This window comes from Engystomops pustulosus, chromosome 1 (assembly GCF_040894005.1).
Source record: "Engystomops pustulosus chromosome 1, aEngPut4.maternal, whole genome shotgun sequence".
NCBI classification, from domain to species: domain Eukaryota; kingdom Metazoa; phylum Chordata; class Amphibia; order Anura; family Leptodactylidae; genus Engystomops; species Engystomops pustulosus.
The window spans coordinates 84,725,369-84,751,514 of record NC_092411.1 but is presented as its reverse complement, the minus strand read 5'-3'; the positions used below and the strand labels follow the sequence as shown (position 1 = coordinate 84,751,514).

At 38.8% G+C, this 26,146-nt stretch overlaps 1 protein-coding gene across 2 annotated transcripts in view; it reads right to left on the bottom strand.

Moving 5' to 3' along the window:
• Window positions 1-475: 475 nt before the first annotated feature.
• Window positions 476-26,146, bottom strand: part of PRODH (proline dehydrogenase 1) — a 79,416-nt gene continuing 53,745 nt past the window's right edge. For both annotated transcript variants that reach the window (XM_072146522.1, XM_072146531.1), the window contains 8 exons: window positions 22,681-22,760; window positions 16,636-16,717; window positions 14,503-14,595; window positions 9,693-9,839; window positions 8,796-8,971; window positions 4,846-4,944; window positions 1,749-1,837; window positions 476-1,137 (listed from right to left, as the gene is read on the bottom strand). In XM_072146522.1, the coding sequence (XP_072002623.1) occupies window positions 947-1,137; window positions 1,749-1,837; window positions 4,846-4,944; window positions 8,796-8,971; window positions 9,693-9,839; window positions 14,503-14,595; window positions 16,636-16,717; window positions 22,681-22,760 (957 nt within the window). In that variant the 3' untranslated portion in view covers window positions 476-946. The remainder of the gene's footprint in view (window positions 1,138-1,748; window positions 1,838-4,845; window positions 4,945-8,795; window positions 8,972-9,692; window positions 9,840-14,502; window positions 14,596-16,635; window positions 16,718-22,680; window positions 22,761-26,146) is intronic.

The following is a 26,146-nucleotide window of genomic DNA, read 5'->3' as shown; positions in this document are numbered from 1 at the left end:
CATCTTGTTCTTAACCCGAGGACTGTCTGTAATGTGATCCTCTCCATCATGATAACTGGAGTTACATTTCCCCATATGAAAGAAGCAACATATGACATATAGAGGTTAACAATTCATCTTAAGATAAAATCCTAGATGTTGGCTGATAAAGAGAGGGTTAGATATATGGGGAATATTGCTTTTACAAACCATGTTGTGCTCTGATCAACAACAAAATGTAATTGTTTGGCTTTCTCAGTTTGCATATATTTTTTTTTAATCTGCGATTTTCTTGACCTTGTCAGGATGTGGAGCCGCAGACGTAATTACATAAGCAGGCTTCTAGACTGAACAGCTCTCATCATCACATCTTCTTATAAATATCAGTTTTCATCTCTTAAATTGCACAGACCGCTTAAAGCTGCTTGTAAATTGCTGTCTGCTTGTCTATATTGTTTACATCCCATAAATAGATTATTAGAGATACGTCTCAATGTAAAAGCTTGCTTTCTAACAACTTTCTCAAAGACTGGTAAGTCTGTCAACCTTTGGCTGTCAGTTCATTAGCTACAAAGCCATTATGTTATAGACACAAACAGCTAAAACAAATCTAAAAATCAGAAAGAGCTAGCAGTTCCTTCATACACTTACATATGATGCACTATGGTGCAGGATGGAATATGGTCCCCATTGCATCTCATGTTTCCCCTTTGGTTAATCTTGGCTTGTCTATTACAGTGTACATAGAAGCTCCCATATATAAGATCTTACATATATATCAGAATTACTACCTTCACATTTAGCAGTAGCAGAATGCATGTCACTATAGTTAAAAATGACAATTGTTTATATATGATTCAACCAATTAATTCTCATCTAAAGTAAGCGAATAATAACTGATTTGTCTTGCACATCCTTATCTCTTATACATTGGCTTTGTTAGCTGTTCCTCCAATCAGAGGCTACTCTAGAACTGAGGAGTGTAGAAAAGGTTTCCAGTTAGTAGACGTCTTCTGAACTCCCTCAAGAGAAGCTCACGTTCTCTAGCCGCTCCCTTCATAATGCCTCTGTTCTCCTGGGCTCTTCTAGACAGGTAGGGTAGAACTTCGTTGACAGGTCCATAAGGAACATATTTATACACCGGATACCCTGCTTGCCCTGTCATAGGAATAACAGAAGTATTTACCAATATTCAATGGACACATTGATATTAGTTTTATACAATGAATCAGATATTTCAAGTAAATTATTATATTGACATCGCTTTCAAATTGAATTAGGGGCATCGCTGGAACAAATATCCAATATAATACATAAAAGGCCAATAAGCAAAATGCATATCGAATAGACCCAGGACAATAGGTTTTATATAGATATCACCTCCAGTAAAATCATGGAGAATATCTTAGCTATACTAGCTTAATTGAATTCCACTGACAACATCATTTCAATGCGCTTATGCACACTGCCCATTGTGCGAGTGGATTATCAGAGGGGGTCCCACTCATGCCGTGTTTGGGCTTGGGAAGTCTATAAAATAGTCATTGGCATATGATCTCGCACACTAATGGCATATGGGCCTCAAACAACAGACTGCTAATCTGTGGTACATGCTCATGCACATGATGGCTAACAAATTTTGATCACCTACAGGAACTATTACATTGCATGTGTGGGTATTGAACACAGCATAATTTTTTCTTTATTCATTTCCTATTACCTTTCTATTTAGTTTCCCTATAAAGAAGGAAATGAAAGACTGTACTTACCAAGAGGGAAACTTATCTGGTCGCACATGCCCAGCAGCTGTCCAAAATATACTTTTTTATCTTCAGGATAAATACCTAGTTCATTCATCCTGAAAAAGACATGAAAACCAGTTTAGTTGTTGGAAAATGTATGCACTGTACAGTCATTTACATTTAAGTACAAAGATTTAAACTGACTTAGGCTACATCCACGCAGCCTTGTGCTCACCCTGGAACGGATAAAAGGCGAGCACAAGGACAGGAATTGAGCACTCCTTAAGCTTCCCCTTTCCAGCTCGGTAATGGTGCAGTAAGACATGTATGCTCACAGTCACCGGTAGCCAGGTCACTGCCCCCATTGAGGTTCTCTGAATGAAGCCTTATATTGTTTTAGAGGAGTTAGTGGCCCACCCTCTACAGGCAGAATGTACTCATTTATGCTACATACCGTATATTCTCGTGTATAAGCCGAGTTTTTCAGCACAAAAAATGTGCTGAAAAACGTCCCCTCGGCTTATACACGAGTCATATACGAGTTAAAAATACTTAAAAAATAATAAACGTATATACTCACCCTCCGGTGGCCCTGATGTGCAGCGCTGCTCCCCGGATGTCCGCGCGGCTCTTATTCAGGCTTCCGCGCCCGTCTTCTTTCTTCTGCAGGGCGCCGCCATTGTTCTTCTCCCGGGCGGCACCTAGTATGACATCAGCAGCGGCGCGTCATACTAGGCGCCGGCCGAGAGAGCTATGGCGGCGCCCGGCAGAAGAAAGAAGACGGGCGCGGAAGCCTGAAGACGAGCCGCGCGGACATCGGGGGAGCAGCGCTGCACATCGGGGCCACCGGAGGGTGAGTATATACGTTTATTATTTTTTTTTTTAATGCTGGGGCAAGCTGTATACTACTGGGGGCAGGCGTATACTACCGGGGGAAGGCTGGGCTGTATACCACACGGGGCAGTGCTGCATACTACTGGGGGCAGTGCTGCATACTACTGGGGGCAGTGCTGCATACTACTGGGGGCAGTGCTGCATACTACTGGGGGCAGTGCTGCATACTACTGGGGGCAGTGCTGCATACTACTGGGGGCAGTGCTGCATACTACTGGGGGCAGTGCTGCATACTACTGGGGGCAGTGCTGCATACTACTGGGGGCAGTGCTGCATACTACTGGGGGCAGTGCTGCATACTACTGGGGGCAGTGCTGCATACTACTGGGGGCAGTGCTGCATACTACTGGGGGCAGTGCTGCATACTACTGGGGGCAGTGCTGTATACTACTGGGGCAGTACTGTATACTACTGGGGGCAGGCTGGACTGGCTGTATACTACTGGGGGCAGGCTGGACTGGCTGTATACTATAGGGGGCTGGTTGGCTATATACTTGGGGGGGGGGGGTCTGTGACCAATGCATTTCCCACCCTCGGCTTATACTCGAGTCAATATGTTTTCCCAGTTTTTGGTGGTAAAATTAGGGGTCTTGGCTTATACTCGGGTCGGCTTATACTCGAGTATATACGGTAATCACTTTTGCCTAAAGTCAACTGATATATATTCTCTTTTTTTATCAAAATAAATACTTGAGAGCAAAAAATGTTTCTTTTTACTTTTTGAGACCTTGTGAGTGAAGTTATGTGCTAGTATGTTAAAATTGTACAGGAACCATATGAAGTTAGAATATATCAAATTATTATTACAATATACTGTATCTTTGGTAAGGGACATAATGAATTTAGATGCAATGCTCACAGTAAATGTTACCATGAATGAAAGAAAAAAAAAAAAACCCAACAACAATACTACAATAATATAATATATGGTCAAGCAATGTAATGGCTACAGAAGTATGACTGCATGTAAACATCCATTACCCTACTCACAGGTTGTTGCTTATATTTGTTTACCAAGCACCTGAAAATGCGATTTCAAATGGGACCTGGGTCCTAACATATAGAAGTGTAACTTTTTAAAATCAAATTTGCAACCTACTGTCACCAAGTGGTTTAGTACTGTTATGCCTTTTATGTATTATAGGGTCACACAAAGCTTTGTTGAGAAATTATCATTTCCGAGTCTAAATACTTCTAAAAGTCCTCTCCCTTTATGAAAAGGCAGGAAAAAAAATCAATACAAAACCCCCTGCATGAATAAACTTCTGTATTCCACCCTATGCACTAGACTACTTAAATTGAGAACATTAGGTATTCACTGAAAAATAATTAAATCCACAGTATAGAGGATTTGGAGATAGAGTAAGCAAAGAGCAATAATTCTAGAGCCTTCGTGTTGTAGCTGATGGATCAGAAATGACACATTAAGAAGAATTGTGGTTACTACATTTGTCCTACATGCTATGAGTAATGGAAATGTAAGTAGTTTCTGTCAGGACACGATGATAATATTAGCATAAGTCAGATGCAGTACATTTTCCACACAATTCCCAGTCCATGGGAATAGATTTAGTGACATAAGCTCATGACTGTTAGCTGCAGGGAAACACACACATACACACAGCACATAAACAAATGAAAGTAGTAATAATAATACAAAACGAGGTGCTCTATCCTGGACAATAATATTATAAGTTAATTAATATTTGCATTGACTGTCTGGTCTTGCTATTCTTTGTGGTGTAGAGCCAGGGATGTGGGCAGTTAGAGACCTGATTGGGAATACGAATCACAGATAAAGATCCAATTCCCAAATAAAAGAACGAATACATAAAAGAACCAACAGAGATTTCAGTCCCTGAGGTAGCTGCTAGAATACTGGTGGAAATGCTGGTGGCTGGTTCCCTTTAGTGGTATCACAAATAACTAGGCATCAGTGGAGAGAGGTCTACAGGACGCAGAGTAGGGACATGCAAAGGGGATAACTGTGGTTGTGGATTTTCAGAGTTTTAGGCTCTCTGGATCTGCCATGATTTTACTTGAGCGCCATTCTAAGCTATTCTGTTAAAAAGGAATAAAAATGTGATGAATAATAACATAAGTGTGGATATGAACCATGACAATGTTAAAACAAAAAATACAAGAGTTGGAAGCAGAGAGAGAAAATGAAAACACATGACCTTCTACATTCTTCCATGCCAGTCAGAGATCACACAATATAAGCACCCACCTTTTCAGAGTGAATTTTACAGTGTCTTCATTGTGAGAGGCCACCATCACATTGGCTTTACGATTGTGTCGGATCTCTTCCAGGACATAATCAAGGCATCTGTTGCACAAAAAGGGGTAATCAGAACTCACAATACCTTCCATGATTTCCTACAGAATTATACACCTGCCAAGATGACAGCTTCCATTCAGACACCAACTGATTTTTTGCAACCCTACAGTTTAATATTAAGATGAAAAAAATGCAATTTTATATTAGAAAATTATTGAAATGACACCTATTGTTTGTTAATCCCATTTTTTCTAAAATGAAATCAACACGATTACAGTATATTAAAAAAGATACAATGTTACAATAGTTCATTGATATTAATGAGAACCATTGAAGTAAAAATTACATGAAGCACTAACCACCCCTGGACTGAATGTAACTGTGCATGTCTTTATATATTCCATAATGACATCACTTTAATAGACCATAAATCTAAAAAATAACTTCACATCTAAAAGAGGGAATTGCACTACTTTCACAAACTAACTTTATGCTTCCTTTAGAAGGGTCTGCTCCATGGTTCAAATGCAGTAGACCATTCATGATCATTTATTGGACGAGGACAAGACTTCCACTCTGACCCAGTTTGGCCTACTTGACAGTAGAGACCCAAATGAGCATATTGGTTAGTAAAATCCAGAAATAAGATTGCTGAAGAATGGGAAGGTCTAAAGAAAAGTAAAAATTGCCAGAATTGCGATTTGCAATGGAGTGGCACCTGTACAGTGGAAGATAGAACATACTCTTTTTTTCCAACAAAGGTACGGTAAGGTGGGAAATATGGCCATTCAAATAGATGGCTGTATTGCCCCTTAAAGTGAATGTGGCCGTGTGCCACCCGTACTGAAAATGTACGTTACAGGGAACACATGGCCGTATTAAAACAGGGCCCAAAGTTGATAATTCTGTAGGAACATCCTATTTATAAAAGTCTGTATGTATAAAAACAATGAGAGAATAACATTTATGAGCGAAATCCGAGTGTAAGCAAATATAAACAACAACTGTGTCATGGCCAAAATCTATCCATTGTATAACAACAGTGCTAGAGCTCTGTTAACATGAATTATAGCTGCGGTTTCCAATAGCAGCCACTACACCATAGAACCTTTTTCCTGCTCTATATGCTGTGTAAGGTGCAGTCTGAAAGAGGTTATCGATGTATTGTCTGAAACGGACAACCCAACATATATATTCAAGACGACCTCATAAATTCCTTTATTCTGCATTTTTTAAGATCGTGGTAATGTAATCAAATTACTGCTCACTCTCACAACTGGTATCCAAATCCTCATTTTCAGGCAGCACCTGCAGTTTCTTTTTGGCTGTTACACACATAGCTAGCAGTCCTGAAACCAATCCAGAAGATGTTATTACTAAACTGTAATAAGCCATTCTCTGCAGGCAGGATGCGCTGTAAAGCATATGTCCTATAATTTAAGGCATGCCCTTGTCCCTGATAAGTGGCCTACAAACACTTCACATGTCTATTAGAATTAGTACAAATTAAATAAGATACTTAATAGTGTTTTATAGTCGCATGATAACCTGTAATAGCATTTACATCAGTATTACACTTCACCCGTGACTTCAATATTTCCTAAAAACAGCATTTTCAAATGGTTATTAAATTTTAAGCTTCCAAATTTACTAAAGGAAACATGTTTGGCTTGTGAATAGGGCTCTGTCAGCTTCATTGGGCCCACTATTCTCTAAAGATGTCTAATCCCATTATTAACCCAACTTAACTCACCCCTCTGGGATCTACATACATGCCAAGGTGGTGGTCTGGGGCCCGATTACTGCTTGTGAGGTACTTGGTAGCATGTAACACCCGGTTGGGTAAAATTATCTTTTGTACTTATTGCACAGCCCTATCTTGTATTTACCTGGAGGTTTACAGTGATGATACATGTATATTATAGATTGACCACCACCAGTTTTGTTTGTTTTTGTGGATTTTAACATGTGTTTTAATGTTTTTTGATTGCCTTTGGGTGTACAAATAAAGGATTTGCAATATTATATTATTATGAGTTATACTCTTTTGGTCCTGTATACTATTGTTGGTACTCATCTACATACATCAAAGTTTTCTCCTTCCAAATTTGCTTTTGAGGTTAAAAGATTTTATACTATGGGTGTATAGAAGCCATAACATGGGTCAGTGGAGAGTGCAACTGTCTGTATGAGCCCATAGGAATACATAGGGACATGTGAAAAAAAAATGTCCAAACAAAACCTTATGCAGGGGCCATATATGCCCAACTTCAAGTTAACCACCTGGTAAATGTAACAATTTTGTACTTGCAAGTTTATCTTTTAGAACACCTTAGACCTACATTTCAGTCTTGGATAATGAGCATGTAACATTTTCCAGAGCTCCTCTTTTTAGTTCAGAATATTTAATGCACTTCAAGAGATCAAGAAGGCCAGTGAGAAGGGATAAAATATGCAACATAAAAAGGGAATCAGAAATTGGATGTTGTATTATGCTAATAAGTAATTTACTCATCACACTCCCATTCAAATTAGTTTTCATACAGCTGGCTGATTAACTGAGCGGTGCGCAACTGGACGGATTCTTGGCAGTTTGATTAAAAAAAAACTATTTATCTGGCAAAGATTTTGGTCGTATCTGTATAAAACAAAATATATGCCTGACATTTTGAGTCTGCCGTTGCCTTAAGCTATACTGGCAATGAAAAGTAATGTAAGAAGGAAAAAAATTTTTTTAAAGGTTGTTAAAAAAAAAATCATTTCTGTAGCGACTGATTTAGATGTAAGGACTTGAATTTAAACTAATAGGTTACAATCAAATTGTTAACAAATATTAAATTATTCTTCCCACCCAATAGATGCCAGATTGTCCATTGGGGCTGAAATCTAGAGGCAAAGAACAAAAATTAATTATTCAAAGAAAATCTACCACTTACTCATAGATCCAGGCACCATGACCGTGGTAATCTTCTTATATTTGTTAACCTCCTTCCTTTTAAAATAAACTTTTAGAATTATGTAACAAGCCTGAGGGGATTTGGTGTGTGTGCGCAGAGCCTCACAGTTATGTCTTTTCACTGGTTGTCACAACGAGTAGAGTACCATATTTTTCTGAATATAAGGCGCACCGGATTATAAGGCGCACCATCAATAAATGCCTGCTAAAACGTCCAGGTTCATATATAAGGCGCACCTGATTATAAGGATGAATGACCAACAGGTGTCAGACCTGTGCACAGTTCAAGGCAGCTGTTGTCTGTAACTACGGTTCATATATAAGATGCACTGGACTATAAGGCGCACCTTAAGGCAGCTTTGCCATCAGCCATCGCTGTGAAAACACCCGCAGTGCTAGCACCGATCGCAGGTGTTACCGGTAAGCCTTTGCTGCAATATGCAGCAAAGACTTACCGGCTATGGAGAGGGCTCAGCCCGTGAGCCCTCTCCATGCAGCGCAACCCGACCGCTGCTGTGAATACACGGCGGGCGGTCGCGAACTGGTTAAGTAGAGAGGAATGTGGCTGCACTTTATGTACATGCTCAGTAGTAGTAGTACAGCAGCTGCTCTGCTATAAATTAGAGGAATAAGGCCCTGGCAAGGAATGCCCGGTTTTATTTCAGCACTGCTAAAGTGACCAGGAAAATGGGACCGTGGAGTCTGAGTTGGTACCACTTAGGTGGAGTCGGAGTTGTACCCCTAATAGCATAGATAACTATGGTGGGTGGAGCGCTGCTTTAAAGGACTGCGTGTTTCAAAGACCAAATGGCCAGCACATGATGCATTTGTTGGGATCCTTTTGGTACAAGCTCTGGGAATTAGATTTCTGGACACGAGAATGATCCAGGGATTTATTTTAATGAAATAACACAGTAAATGGCAATCTGTCCTGTACACTCACCTATGGTACATCTCATTGGTTTTCTCATATGTGGGATTGATGGGGTCCTCGTAGCCCACCTCTGCTGCACGACTTCGCTCTTGCTGCATGTAAGCCCCTCTTACAAGTTTAGCACCAAAGTGCCAGCCCTCTCGTCGAGACAGCTCCACATCAGCAGTCACATTGTCATAGGCTTCCTACGAAAGGAGAGATGGGATTTTATGGTGTTCCCTTGCATACAATTTGCATATGTAATTGATGTGGTTTGCATAGGATAAACATGTACATTACACATATATTATTTATTCAATAATTTATAACAAATACAAAAAAAATCATTTTCTCCATGTCCAGAACTTGTCACTGTTACTGTGAGAGAAACAACTGTCACCTATTACATTTCACTTGATATTACAGTGGCAGGTTTATAAACGCACACATCCAGCACAACAATGTACGGTTATTACAGATATTACTTTGGATCACTCACTACCTCCGGTACATGGGGAGAAAAGAAATAAAATTACGTTTTTCCTTACAGAGATGATCAATTTTTGCCATCCATCCTATAGCTGGAATTTGCTTTATTTATTAGATATTGTAGCCAGACCGGAGGGCCTTTATAATAGCTGCAGTGTCTCCCTGCTTTACTATTCAGTAAGGGAGCCTAGCAGTACAGAGCTTATTTGAATGAGAGCTGGACATAATATCTAATAAAACAAGGTGAACGAATCCACTAAATGAATAAATGGAAGAATTGATCATCTGTTAGTAACTAATTGCATTTTTTTTTCTCTACAAATTGGAGACATACTTTAAATTCTCATAGGAATATAAGGAGATGCAATCCTTGTATACAAGTTCCAGGAAAACCATGTTGTGCGGAGCAGGAATGGTCATTGATATGCATTCTCTCACCTTTAAGTAGCACTGATATGTGTTAAAGATAATGGGATTGTCCTTATTAAATTTACGCTGCATTTCCAATGTCAAACGGCTGATTGCGGGTTGGAAATAGGTCTGCTCTGCATCAACCATCAGTCGGACACCAGTTTCTAAGGCTTTCTAGGGGGATTAAAAAAAAAAGCAATGTTTAGAAATGGCATCTTTTAAACCTGAAATGAGAAAGACAAATCCACAAAAATATAAGTAGCGTAGCACTATAAAATATCACAGACCTACACCACAATCCTGCCACAGAACTATTCTTATTTCTTTTACTGCTATATATACACAGGCGGTCCCCTACTTAAGGACACCCGACTTACAGACAACCCATAGTTACAGACAGACCCCTCTGACCTCTGGTGAAGCTTTCTGAATGCTTTGCTATAATCCCAGATTGCAATAATCAGCTGTTAGGTGTCTGTGATGAAGCTTTATTGATAATCCTTGGTCCCATTACAGCAAAAAATCTTTAAAACTCCAATTGTCACTGGGGCCAAAATTTTTTTCTGGATCTACAATTATAAAATATACAGTTTCAACTTACATACAAATTCAACTTAAGAACAAACCTCCGGACCCTATCTTGTACGTAACCCAGGGACTTCCTGTACATAAAATCGTTAAAACATCAGAACATCGGAGCATAGTTAATGGTTTAAACCAAGAATACCAATTACAGAAAACGTATTATCAAATCGGAATTGATCATTTCCCCATGTAAAGAAAATTTTAATTTATCTAAAACAATTAATATACCAACATTTCTTTAAACAGTCCGGGAGATGGGTACAAGTTTTTTTTTTTTTCTTTACATCCGTCAAACTCAATTTCTCCCAATATAAAGCCCCATTCACACAGCTGTAATTGTACCTGCAATCTGGCTGCACAAATTGCGGCCAGGTCACGGGCACACTAGAAGTCTGCGGCAACTGTTCATAGTGTGGTGAGCACACCGTGACCGTGACCGCGGCTGCATGGCTTTCAATTGAGAGAGGAGGGGTGAGGAGCACTCACTCTCCCTCCCCCTTCCACCTGCTACATCCGGGATTCATTCCAGACAATAACCACATGTGGGCATGTGAACGAGGCCCAACTATGATGCAATCTGTAGCATAAAAGCATTTCCTGCACATGTGTATGTATGTATGTATGTGTGTGTGTGTGCGTGTGTGAATGTGCATGTGTTTATTACACACATTATATATTGCACACATATAAATATACAAGCCACCCACATACATATAATAAAACAACCTCTGGTATACCGGCTATTGAGAAGAAATTCACTCCTCAATTCTAATAAAGTCCTTGTCAGTGTCAAGATGTAGTCGTATATGATGTTTTTCCTAGAACTGCAGGTTACCTATTACAACGCATCAATAATGCAAACTCTAATGGCTAAACTTACATCCGCACACAATGCCCACGGTGCACAGTAACAACTAGAGAACATGCAGCGCATTTCTATCTCTATCACTCAATGTCAGTCCCATCGTATCATAGATAAGGGCTCAAGTCCTATTTTATTGGGAACTTACGCAGCAATCATGTCGTAATTAGACAATTAATCTCTTTCTTCCTTGTGAAGGACAAAATAAAGTACATTCACTTAATCAGTCAGTTTTTAAGACGCCATAAAGCATCTTCAAGTGTCTGCTGATAACTTATGGCACTAACAAGCCGCTGATATTGTTTTTTTTTATCAAAGTTCAAAAGAATGTGTTTGTTTGCATTTCATTATGAAAGATTACATTTCAGCATCAATGCATTTATTTAAATTAGTGCTTATTAAGGGATTTCAAAGCCTTCCTGATATAGCTGACATTTCTAAGGGCTGTTTCTATCCTTTTAGAAGTGTAAAATATAGTGGCATTGATTTACGGCACCATCTGAGCCACATTTACTGCTCATCTTGGTAAGGCTGGCTCTAAATATTAATGAGGCATTTTGTGCCAGCTCTTGACCAGCAAGGCAGCTTCAGATGTTGGGGCTTCTGAATACAAACATCTACATAAGAGTGTCTTTATATAGTAGCCTTACGCGTTAACCCACTATAGGTAAATGCACATTCTGCCAAGTATTTTAGTATGAAGTATTAGGTGAAATTCACTTTCACGCCTTTTGTGTTAATTCAACTGTGTTTTTATTGGAATATAATCAGGTTTTGTCTGCCTCCCCTATCCACAGCCTATGCCTTGCTCCCTTTTTCGTCATCTTGCACACTTACCTTCATGGGTATGATCATCATTGATATGGTCGCAGGCTTTATTTTGTGATCTTTTCTATGCATTTATTCATATTTTGTTTTCTCGGTATTTGATTCTATTTTTGTGCTTATTGGATCGCCTATTACCTTTATTTAGGCTAAGATGGCAGGGGTGTTGGGTTCATGCATGCCTCTGGGCCCTAGGTAGCTTCCTACACCTTTCTAGGTGTATTTTTAAGTGGTTTTATTATCGTCCCATTTATTGTATGTAGTCCAATGTTGCTAATAAATTCATTTTTGTATTTATTGTGCTATATACGCATCCTCTGTGGTTATTTATTGGAATATAAGTAATTATATTAACGAATACTAAAAATTATTTATATAATAATACATAAATAAATACACACACTAAAACTATAAAAGTAATAATGAATTACACCCTTGCGCTTTAGGAATCTTATTTGATAGCAAAAACGTGCCTACATCAATTATAAATCATAAACTGTAAAACACTTCAATGTTGATTTCAAGAAATATGTCCTGTAACGGTTATTGCCAACTGTTCTCTTGCAATACCAAGCTTTACCACATGGTTTGCTCTTCGAGGAATGATGAGGGTTCACATTACAGGTCTTTAAAATATGCACAATTATATACAGACACCTAGTGATAGAAATAAAGTACTACAGTCCTTCACTCATACCCCATTTTTCCAAAAAAAAAAAGAAAACCCACACCAAAAATAAGCCCTAGGTCAATTATGATGTCAAAGCGATCATAAAGATTTTAGGTGAAGAAATTATCAGGCACAATAACGTCAAAGACTTAGCTAACAACGTGTACATCTTGTTGGTTTCTCATCCCACTGTGGTTGTGGAATTGCATCTTATGATAAATCTTATGTAAAACCCTTCTAAAGTTTCTACTTTAAATCAAACTACAAGCCAAATTTTATACACTTTTTTTTTTATTTTAAATAACTTCTGACACATCTCAAATGACATGATCAGTGGGTGACTGAAGCTTAGCAGTGAGAATGAAGCTAAATATAGACATACACTTTATCCAGCTTGTATTTGGCACTGTATCTGTACGTGTTGTGGTATAACTGCAGATACCATACACACTTATGGGGAAAAAAACACTATCAGCAGCAAATAAGTGACTACCAACTGCAGCAGTATCAAGGCCACGACATTTGTGGCTGATTTTTGCGGGATTACTGCTTCTGTAAATCACGCAGCCATTAGACAATGTTTGCAGATATGCTAAGGAATTTCTTTGAAGTGATCAGCTACCTCTAAGCACAACTACTCCAACATATTGAATTATATAAAATTACAACAAAGACTTAAAGGGCTTTTCAGGGATAAAAAAACAAAAACAAAAAAAAACCAGTACAGACCAAAAGTTTGGACACACCTTCTAATTCAAAGAGTTTTCTGTATTTTTATGACAATACAAATTGTAGATTCACATTGAAGGCATAAAAACTATGAAGTAACACGTGGAATTGTTTTACACTTTTTTAAGAATACAACTGTACATTGTACTAGTATCTGACACATAGAAAGAGATGAAATCCATGAGATGCTCATTACACACAATGTCAGCCCTGCTACATATGTGCGCTCACACAATGAGATCTCCTGTGCCTCCCTTCCATGGATAAATAACTTATCTGCCTGTAGGCTGCAGCTTCTCTGCCGTCACAAGGTTTGCTAGCAGGAAGCGAGTGTCTGTGAGCTCCATCCTGGACTGCAGGGGGGGGGGTACAGTGCAGGGAGCAGAGACAGAAATCTCAGCCACACGGCGTCACACAGAAATCCAAGATGGCTTCCCCGACCCCAATTTAGAAGTTACAGGGTCTTGTCTAGGGGCAATTGAAATTGATTGAGATTGCTAAACTGGGTAACCATAAGGGAGGGCAGCATAAAAGCAGACTTGAGATCAATCGGCACAAAGGGGATACCCTATTATTGTGTGGGGCACCATATTTTTGGTAATAACTCTGAATGCTGCAGCCTGATAAAGGGAAGGGATAGCGGGAATCAGGATATGAAGTTTGTGTAGAGGGTATTAATCACGTATGTGATGGTAAAGCAGGGACTCAAGTGGCAAATTTAGAGTAGAGTCATAGGTGGAACAAGTCTTCATGGTAGTGTTTGGTGTAAGTAGAAGAAAATGGAACAACAAAGTCTAAAAATGTCAACACCAAATTTTAAAACCGTGTCTCCAAATAAAAAGATTTGATTTCAGAATGTCTGAAGATATTGGAAAATGGTGGACAGGGAGATCGGGCTCAATCATGATCTCTACCAGATCTACTTACAGCTAGACCGGGAAATCCCTTACACACAAAACTTCTCACCACACTTCATTAGTGTAGTACAGAGACATTTCCACCTCCTCAGAATAAAGACCTGTTTCTTGGGTCTTTTTTGATTCCTCCACACTGTTTTAATCATTGCCTTTTCCCTCCTTTGTGAGGCGTTATAAATTCTAACTTGACAAGTACTGAAAGAAATATACAGCGGTGTCAAGCTAACAGCATAAAAATACATTCCTGACCTTTGCGAGAACATCCATTCTCTGTAACATTCTCTTCATCTGCAGGTCCTCTTCTTCTGTGAACCTGGACAAGAGGGGCTCTACCTGACCGCTCTGGTTGGGAAAAAAAAAAAAATAATGGGTTTATTACAAGTGAAATACAAAACCCAGCACTACTAATGTGTAGCCATTTACAACCATGATCACTCTTGTTACTTGTAACTTTTTGCTACATATTACTGTATTCTCTACAGAGCCCTGGGAACATAAATATGTCATTGTGAAAATGGTTTGTCAGTTCAATTTATTCAGCCGCAGCAAAATGTATTCAGGTGTGAATAAAAATCTGCCTAATTTATGCAAATACATCCCTAAGGACCTGCTACAAATCAACACAAAAATGAGTTTATTCTCCCTTACAACTTAACTACTTGGCCTTTATTGCTTCTAAAGAAAAAAAAAGTGCAGACAAATAAGTAACTTTATTTATAGTTCTTGTCGCGTTGAAATAGCAGCTCGGCAAATAGAACATCTTCCAAAAATGCAATAGGAAACAGTTATAGAAGAATAATAAGGTGTACAAGGTGCGCATTAAAGGTGTCAAATGGAAAATTAAAAATGTTATCAATTTATAATTCTATTAGCAGAAGAATAATAGAAGCGCAGGCTATTAAATTCTACAGACATGCTATAAAAGGAGGAAATCCTGCTGTAACTAGCTGGAAGGAACAGATTCATATCCGCATTCTCCAAACCCATACAATAAGCCTTATGTCAGGTCGGCTTCACTATTCCTGATTGAAACATCATCATCAAGGTCAAGATATCATGAAGATAAATTACAAGCAGGAGGGTCAACAGGCGCTCACCACAAACACCCTCTTGCCTTCAAGCAGCCTGCTCGGAGGGATCCTCCGTAGATCTGGAAAGGGCCAGATGGTGGCACAGTTTCATTACATATTGCAGAACCGAGCTGTAAACTTGTTCGCTTCTTTAGCATGCAGATAATAAGCCAAAGCCTAGAATTTCACACATCGTGCAGGTGGCAAATCCCAGAAGATTTTCCCCCCCTTGTATCATGCTCTAATACATTTTGTTAGAAATATGCCAAAAAAAAAAAAAAGAAAAGAAAGAAAAAGGATCTAGTTCTGAAGCTGCAGAACAAAACATAAGAAACTCCGGTGTGGTAAAGAATAGCCTTCCCTACATGACTGGGAGCTATAGCAATAAAGCAGGAGAATTCCTAATGAGGGGAACTTCAATGTAAGACAATATACAGGATTAAATAGGTTTCCTCATAGGGTGGGAACTGACAAGTGCTTGTCACTCTCCCAGGATGCCAAAAAACAGCAACATATGTTGATTTACATGTAGACCAGACTCACGTCATCTGTATTCAGCGTTATAGCTCTCATATCACAGCTCTAGAACATAACACGCATCGCTAAAGATGTATAAATCGTACAGTTAGGAAAATAAAAAACAAAAATCTTCCTGTGCATAGCGTGTTCATTTCGGAATTCATGCTTAATCTGTTTTTTTAATTTGCAAAACAATAAGCAGGAAAGAAGTACGACACTGGTAATGTTTCCATCATGCATATGTTTTTTCATAAGGATCAAGAGTAAATGAAGGAAATGAAAAATGGGAAAAACAATGGGAATAACATTAAAGGATTTTACAACACATTTAAAATGGGTACAGCATAGGACAGGTCATCAATATTGGATCGGTTGGGGGGTCTGATATCTGGGACTCCCCATCGGTAGCCTCAGGTGCCAAAATCAACACACTTAATTGTGGGGGAAGAAAACCTCCATTCTCTGAGAAGTGGCTGAGCTGTGTCACTTCAATATATCTCCCTTCATCATAACTGAGCTGCAGTTACCTAGGCTGACCACTGCACAGAGAATGGAGTGCTGCTTGGTTGATCAAGTTGTTTGGAGTGCATCATTGGGCCTCCATTACATTATAGGACCACAGAAAATGATGCTTTTGTGCTCCAACATTATCTCCTTTTCTTATTAAACTGCATGGAATATTCCATGCATGTGTGCACACATAATATTTCAACAAATGTTTTGTGTCAGAAACCTTGGAAAGAAAGAAGGCTAAAAGGACCTAACAATATTTGGTGAAATAGTGAATTTATACCTGTAAGTTTGGCACCAAAAGAAGTTTGGAGAGCTTGGTTCTGTTGTCAATTAGACTGTTCCAATCCAGTAGATCCATAGTCCTGAAAAATAAAAGTATAAGTCATGTAACCAAAGTATGAACTGATTTTTTTTCATTATGATTTAGAAATCGGGAAGAAAAAAAAGCCACCACGTAAAGTTAAAAGGGAATTGATACACGGTTTTGACCACAAATGTAGCAAACAATGTTATGTAGCAGCCCTGAAAAACTGTGGTGTTAAGCAGTAGCAGGACTGTGAAAAAAAATATTTTCCAAGATTGTAACTGGACTTATGCACATTGTGCACTCTGGTCCACTGGTGTGTGAAATCTTACAGCATAGTCTGCCATAAGTAACTGCTGTAGCATACTTCTATTGGCATACTACAGCAGTTACTCGAGGAAGGGGGGGCTGTGCTCTATTCAGTGAATGAATCTCACACACTAGTGTGCACAAGAGTGCTCAAAGTCCAGCTACAATCCTGGAAAAGAAATACTCGTTTCACAGTCTTGCTGCTAATACATGCAAAGGTTACATAGCTTTCCAAGTCTGTGACCTCACATTGTCTGCAGCTTTTTTTGGTCAAAACTGCCGAAAGTCTCCCTTTAAAGGTGTTTTGTAACTCAAGTGAAAGTTTCTAAGTAATACCAGAAATGGTCTATGAATGTACTCTTTGCCAGGTGGGCACATGTAGTAGCGAAAATAACTACTACATCAAGTCCTACCTAATGTGAATTGATAGGGTTTATAATCAGATAGACAAAAGGAACTGTTTGGACTTCAATATTAGATTGGTGAGAGTCCAACACCCCCATAGATGAGAAGCTAATAACAGTTTATCTGTGGAGGTGCTGGATGTTTTCCTGCCACCAAGTCTTAATTTTGGTCAGTTAATAACAACCACAGAAGGCATTTGACCAATTTGTAAGTAAAAAGAAATGGTCCTAAATATTGCCCTTTCCATGCCAAAACTAACGTTCCCTGGTCCGGCGGAACACATGTTGCAATTGTATATCTTTTATACAGAATATCTTTCAACAAGTAGAGTTGGCAAGTGTCAACATGGTTTCCATGTGCCCCAGGTGCGGGTACCTTCCTTTATCTGTTGTGGTCCTGTCATTAAGGGATTTTTGGCACAGGTCTGTAAATTTTTCATACAAGATGTAAGTAGTGGTCCCAGATGACCCAAAGGTGAGCCTGCAAAGATTTCATGCAGGTGGCTTGAGTCACCACCTACTGCCGTTCCTCAACATCCCACGTAATTGCAGGCCGTCTCCAGGACCCCTGATCTTGTAATTTTTGGTTGCAAAGATTTACTTATTTATTCTTTTTTACACTCTGAAATGCTGATTATACCACTGTACCCATTTACTTCAGAACGCTGCTACTTCAAATGTTCTTGTGTTGTCTAACTATTCTGGTTGTAGGACTCCAATCACATTCTGACCATGCCCATCTATCTGCACTTGACCGATTTATACTTATGTGCCTCTGTTCTAGCACGTTTGGTCTCTCACTGATCCCTTTCATAAAATTTACTGTTGATTGAAAATGTACAAATTGTCTCATTTCGGCACCATAGAAGTAATATAATATGGTAGTTATTCTTGTGTGAAGCGATTATATGGCTCAATAATAGCTAGTACATTCATGCAGCTAATGCACGCTACGTGAATGACTTCCAAGAGCAAAGCTACAATTACATGTTATTTTTCCCATTAATTGGGGCAGGGTAGATTTTACATAAGCTCAGAAAGCAGCTTGAGAAGTTCATTACCCAGTTAATAAAGACATCATACAAGTATAACAGGAGCTGGCCCTTGTATAACTGGTTGAGAACTAGTTGCCCATAATAGCCTACGAGACAAACATGAATAATGCAAAGGTGAAACGCTAAAGTCAGGTCTGTTGTGACTTAATCCCAACAAGGAAGGGGAAATATCACATTTGAATTATTTTATGCCAACTATTGTACAATGCCATTTAAGTCTGAAATACTGTGGTCCATTTAGCAGCCTTCCCGACTTCTACAGAAGAAGCAGATGTTGTAACATATGAAACATAAATATCATGACAACTGGTTTGCAGTTAGAAGAACTATGAAGCATAAAGCTTGAGAGTAGCCAAGTTATAATTTCTTTTAATTGATTCTGGCTCATTGGAATGGATTCTGTCCAATTCCTTTTAGTCAGTGGTCTAGTGTGGAAGCTCTTCTACACATCAGCATGGCCTCAACGTTACATTAGGCCCTAGCCTAGCGCTGGAAGAAGTGCATATAAGAGAATGAGTAGGCAGCCAATCACAATGGCTAATGGTGCTGTAAATAAAATACTTTGTTTTGGCAGTCGCCAGCACACAGGCGCCGGTGTATCATAAATTTCTGCCTATATTCTTATGTTTAATAGGGCCGGCCTGTGACTGTGCTGAAGTGGCATCCAATGAAGAGCCATGACCACTTCAAGCAGTCAATCAGAAGGATGCCAGTCCATAATCCATCACAAATCACTATAAATCTACTATAGCTCTAGTTAAAACAGCAGAATAAATGTTGCCATTTAAAGACCTGTAGCTGTCAAATATTGCCCTTCGATATGGTGGCACATTCAAGTCATCCTAGTCTACCAAAGCACGAATTCATCAGTGAAGACAAAGCCATATTGAGCGCTCAAGTATTGTTAAGGATTTTTCAGGTTGTCCTATTTACATCACATTTTGCAATCGTTTTACTTTGTGAAGAGATCTTTTGTGCTTTTTAGAGGGCTCACTAGAAAAAATCCACTTCATTCAAACAATTTTCTGAAAGAATGTTTTGTCAAGTACCTAATCTCTTAAAAGGTGCCATGATGTGATAACAATAATGGTCAGGGGAAGGCATTGTGTGCTGTACTGAGTGACTTGGGAACAAAGCTACAATAACTAACGGTTTCAAGAGGAAGCGCAGCTGCGACAAGCTCGCACTCATTTTTGCTGGTTTCACCTGGTTTTGCTCGAATTTTGTTAGCAAGGTTATTACTTACAGGTCTAGTTTCACCACCTTTTCACTTTTACTTACATTCCCAAATAGCTTGAAGTTCACAACTGCATTATTCATTAAGGGACACTTTATGCCATTATTTTTTTTTCATGGCTGTAAAAAGTTGTACACAGTTCTGCAATCTGTATGTATAAATAATATATACACATTGCATAATCATATAGAAGTTTGCAATCCACTCACAACATGTTGCAAAGTATATGATTCTTTCAAAACTATTCTAAAGACAAGCAATACATAATGCTGTGAGAAAACTGCTCAAAAGGACATACACCCAAGAGCAGAAATATCATATATACAATTTATGCAGCTGCCCTATAGGGGAAGAGGTTCAAAATAATGGCAGTCCTTCTCCCTATTAGATGATATTAAAAATGTTTATTTTATGGAGAGCCATAGATGGTGGGTTTTATGGCTACTACTGGAGCGTAACTAGGAGAGACAGGGCCCCAAACCAGACTTCTGAATAGGGCGCCATTATCCACTTATAAAATACATATATAGTTATACTTGTGCAGTTATACACATACACCCATTTAGGGACTCATTTATGCACTGATATATACATTTATAAACATCTGTGCCAGTAGCTGCAGACCATGTGGGGTAAGAAGACGGCAAGAAGTAGAGATGAGACATACCTAGTCTCGCCATCCTGCTGTCCCCGAATTCGACACTTCTTGTCTGCACTGCTGGCTCATGCGTGTACTGTGGAAGATGTGCACGGGTATATACATAGTATACTGTACAATGTGCAGAATAATATGTATATAATAGTGCACATCCTCTATTTCAGTGTGGCAGATTGTATGCGTAAAGGGGCCCTGAGTAAGCTACTGAGTCCAGTAAGCTGCCATATCATTGTAAAGGGAATCCAGTGCTTTAAGACATGGGTGTCAAATTTAAGGCCCTGAGTTATCCGGTCCATTTCCATGCCCCTATACAGTGGCGGTCAGGTTAGCAGCACAGGGTCTAGGGTACTCGTTACTCCCCTTTCCCTGCTTACGTGAACTGAACAGCAGTCTTCTTCTTAACGCCTGTGTTCAGCGGCTCTGAAGGCAGCAGACGTGATGATACACACATCGCATCTGCCGGCTTCAGTGCGGCATGTACAACAGTTCTACGGCATTCTACAGACGAGGGTATTCTCTTGCTGCTGGTGTGGAGCACTATGGGATCTAGTATCTTTTCCATATTTGGCTATTAGTAGCCCCACTTACACATTAGTAGCCGCACCTTTTTTATGGATCACTCATGACTGTTGGACCTCCACTAAAAATGCTCCTTTCTGTAACCCCTCAACTTATGTCTTCCATTCTGTGGCCTCCCTCCTCAACTTATGTCCCCTAATGCATCTCTTTCAATACCCCCCATTCATATTCACCTCTTTAATTGGCCCCTTTCCCATCATTTCTTGCATACTCACCTTGTTCGCCCGCAGAAGTCCTGCTTCCTGACGCAATGACACCACCAACGACGCCTCTGCCACTTAACTTTCTCTGAGTTCACCAAGTGGGCCCTGTGAGCAACTCCTATGGCTACCATGGTTGGTAGTTTTACCAATGATTATGCAAATATATTTCCATTCGATTAGCGGGCGTAACATTTGAATTGTTTTCAGAAAGATAAGCCCAAGGGTAGACTTTTCATATGTAAGTAGTTGTTAGTCTACACTGTCAGGAGTATTCTAATCACATATATAGCCAGAAAGAAACTTGGAGACCAATGTATCTTTTCCATGTTTGGCTATTAGTAGTACGCACTTCTAGCCGGAATATTACACGGATCTGCTATCATAAATGTAACATTTTATGTATCTGAATCTTGAATAAATACATGTTTCCTAAAAGTTATTTGAATAAAAAGCAATACATAGATGAAGCATGCCAATATTTCTGCCAGCTGGCGCTAAACTGTTATCTTAACGTTTCTCCCAGAAGACTTTCTTTGAAATGCACCTGTTTGACTGTAGATGCTTTGGAAATTCATTTTTGTGTAACTGACCTCCCAAGATCTCTTGCCAAAATTGCAAATCTGATGCAGGACCTAGAATTGTTAACCCCACTAATCACACTAACTTTTAAAGAAATCCAGGTTTTCCCAAAGGCACACTTAGCCAGGAGACGTTTTACGTCAAACTCTAATAAAGTGTCAAAACTATATGCAAATCCACTATAGCAAAATTGGAGATTTTTTTTAAAAAATAACTTTTTTCTTCCTGTAAAAGACTGAAGCAACTAATTCTAAGGGACTGATTTAACAGAATGAAATGCACATGATGTAACCCCATAGGGACAGACTTTTATTCTCATCCGTCACCTTGCATAACAGAATTATAGGAAGAAATTCCTATTTAGATCACACATGACTCATACTCTGGGAAAGCTAATTTAATACATAGTACCACTGCAAGTAACTGGAGCATACAATGTTGTGAGTACAATTGTGCCAATATTATAAAGGGTGTGAACTAATTGACAGGAAATTCAATTAACCTACACACATCAAGTAAACAAAACGGCTATATAATTATGTTGTGGCATTAGTCTATTGTTTTTGTGCCCTGGACATGAATCTCAATGGCAGTAAGCTGTATTACAGTTAGGAAAGTGTCCACAAAATGGGCCACAGTCAGTCATGTCCAAATATGTTCCTGGTGCGGCAAGGACCGGCGCCTCAACATGCCTGTGCACAATACAAGTCAATGGAGGCCATGAGCCTACATGAAGCCTTTTAAAAGCTGTATTACACTAAAGCCTGGCACAATAGTTTTCTAAAGGCACAAAATAATTAGAAATAACATCCATGAAAAGTATGAGTCAAGAAATTTTACACTGAGCAAGAAAGTGTTATAAAACAAAGGTACTTAATGGTGTGGATTAATGGCAGACATTTCCATTTTACAACGGAGGGATAAAGTGAAACATGGATATTTGGCACTTTGTACATTTGGAGGATATAAAAAGCACAATTTAATCAGCGATGCGTACCCTGATAGTCCAAGATTCTCACCCGTAAACCAGTTATGAATTTCATCTTTTGTAGCAATTCCAAGATTTGCCAGGCTCTCCTGTAAGGGAACACAAATCTGATTTATTTGGCTGTACAGCTTCTGGATCAAAGAAACAAACACGGCGGAGATAAATATACATTAGAGACTAGAGGGAGCCGGACTATGCTTTGCTACAGTTAGAAGTTAAGCAGCCATAAAGAGAATATACTTCCAAAGGACACGTAACAGTTACAGAACATTTTTTCTAAACCTTTTATAATGGCATTTACCACTGTTAATGTATAATATAGTTACTTAGACAACACAAGGTAGAAAACTCTACAAACAATCTCTACCCAAATATCAAAAACTGTACTCATGAATGTCCCTCTTACACTGGTCTGCTCTGTGCGCCATTTATACTAGTAGTTTGTGCTCCAGAGACGCTTTACCAACTGGGACCAGGACTGAAAGTTGCAACAGTAACCAACCAGTCACTAAGGGGCTAATAAAGATTGTTGACGGCCCTGACCATTTTTAATACAGAGATGGCTTGCCTTTTTGTCCCCAGGGATCTAACTCATGCTGCTGGCAGGGAGCAAGGTGAATTAAACTATATAAACTACTGACAAAGGTACTTTTAAAATCAGCATAGAATAGGCTATTGGAACCCGTCAGCAGCTAAAAATGGCATTGCCAGTGACGTGTTTGCTTAAATAAGAAAGGCAGGTGGAGGAAAAAGAAGGACACAGAAACACACTTCTTTAATAAAGCATATTACAACATTTACGATTATAATCTGCACTATTCATTTATAAGTTTAAAAGTTTAGTTAAGGTTTAACCTCTTAGTGACCAACCTCATTTGTGCCCAGATGACCAAGGCCTATGTTTTCAAAACCAGCATGTGTCACATTATCCGGCTATAACTTAAGAATGCTTTAAAAGGGGTATTCCCAATTCAAAAACTAATACATATTGTTTGAATAATGAAAAGTTATAAAAAAATGTCCAATTTTCACGCTTTTCTAGATCTCTGCTTGCTGTCATTCTACAGAAAGCTTGTTTGTTTATTTCCTGTGGACAGAAATCTGACCATGGTCACACAGGTGCGAGGATCGTTATAACCCACACCTCTGATTACTCTGTGATCTAACGAGCCGCAGCACCTGTGTGACCATGGACAGATTACCGCATACTGGAAATAAACAATGAAGCTTCCTATAGAAGGAGAGCAAGAGAGATCTAGAAAACCGTGAGGAATTGATACAGATAGTATATTGAAAAAATTGTATTATATTTCATCATACAAATTATCAAGTGTTTTTGAGTTTGTTTTTTCGTGACATTTTGTACTAAGTTAGTGGGAAATTTTGGTTGACATATTTAGCATGTATTTATGAAGAATAGGTGAATTTCAAAATTCTAAAATGTGGAAGTTGGAAATTCTGTTAATATAACCCCCCCCCCCCCCCCCCCACACACACACACACACACACACACATCACACCGTTCTTTTAAATTCACCCCTCAAACTATTCACAACAGCAGGTAGGAAGCTTGTTAACCCTTTTTGCAGAACTTCAAAACAAAATGAAGGTTTAATTTGGAATTCACTAATATCTATCATTAATGTGTTCATTTAGCTGTAAAATTTACCCACATAAACTGAATAAAAGTAGGAAATCCATCTACAAATTTGCAGTTTCTTCAAAGTAAAGGATACCCCACATGTGGAAGTAACCTGCTCTCTGAGCACATGCCGGGACCAGAGGGGATTGAGAGCTATTGAGATTCTGTAGGGCAGATTTTGTTGTCATGTGCCAGGACGTATTTGCAGAGCCCCTGAGGCCACATTAAGGAGTGACATTTTGGTTGCCTTTTGAAACGTAATTCAAAGGCTCCTGAAATCGTATGTTGAGGCAATATATTATTTCCTTCACACAAAGTTACCCAAACATGTGATTCACGGGTGGAGCCTTTGGATTTCGTTTCAAAAAGCCCGTGTGACCGTGGTCTTAGGTACCACAACCCCCAGAGAATTTGTAAACTTTTTATAATGTGGTATAGGGGACACTAAAACCCCTTGCCACTGATGAGCTTTTTCCATTTTGCTGTTAATCGCACACAAGAATTTTTCTGTGTACAGAGCTGTGTGGCTTGTTTTCCTTGTTACAGTTCTATTCCATGCCGTGTACTGGGAAAATGTTGTTTAGAAAAATTTACAAGAAAGCGCATTTTAACCATTTTCTTGTTGGCTCTTTTTTATAGGTTTAATTAGGGGTTAATAGATTAAAAAAATGTAAGTATTTTGTACAAAAGAAAAAAAAAGGCTTCATTTTCCCATATTCTGACTCCAATAACATTTTTCACACTTAGGAATAATGAGTTGGCTGAGGTGTCATTTATTCTGGGACAAGCGAACGTTTTCAATGCTACCATTTTGAGGACCATGGAACCTTTTGATAACTTTTTTATGTGTTACAACAGCAAAAAAGCGTTGATCCGGACAATTGGGTGCAGAACTTGGGAAAAGCCCGAGGCCCCTTAGTGACCGACCGTGAAATCCATATGGGTGGTCACAAGGGGTTTAGTATGTTTCAGACAGCTGTGTTCAGTCCATAGTAAACCACATAGTATATAAGCTGCATTTCCTAAAATGAAAATTTGTACAGCCTTGGGAATATGGTCCTATACTGTTAACATGCTTTCAGTAAGAGAAAGTAATCCTCCTAACAGATGTATACAGGGGTGTAACGATTGCAGTTGTATGGTGTGCGACCATGCTCATGCCCAGTCAGAATATAGTGAATCAAACTAAAAAATTTTCTTAACAAAAATGTTTTAATCTTTAAAAAAAATATTAAAACCCAATTAAACCTATATACATTTGTTATCCTCATTATTGTACCGATCCAAAGAATAAAGTAAAGGTGTTGTTTGGAGCGCACAGTGTAAGCCGTAAAAACACTTTTTTTTCTAGCTTCCCAGTGCATGGCATATAAAGTGCCTCTACTAGGAAGTACAATTTGTTACGTATAAAATAAGCCATCATACAGCTTAGTACATGGAAGAAAAAAAAAAGTTATGGATTTTTTGAAGCTAGGAAGTGAAAAATAAGAGCTTAAAAAAAAAAAAGTTTTCTAATTAAACAAAAATGTCACTTGCTTAAGTAAAGTGAAATTCAGTTTAGCTGATCGTCCTGGAAAGTCTGAGTTACGGAGCAAAGTCACTTTCTCATTACCAACTTATTAAAAATTTATTTGGGTCGTCATTCGCTAGGTTTGTAGGTGTCCATGTGAAAATGAAGAGTAAACAAAGTAACTAGTTTAAACACCACATAACAATGATTGATGTGATGTGTCCCATCTAAATTCTGAAAAAACCCATCTACCAAGAAAAGCCATTAGGAGGGTTCACAAAAAGAACAAACATAATTTATCAAAAAAAAAAAAAAATTAAAAA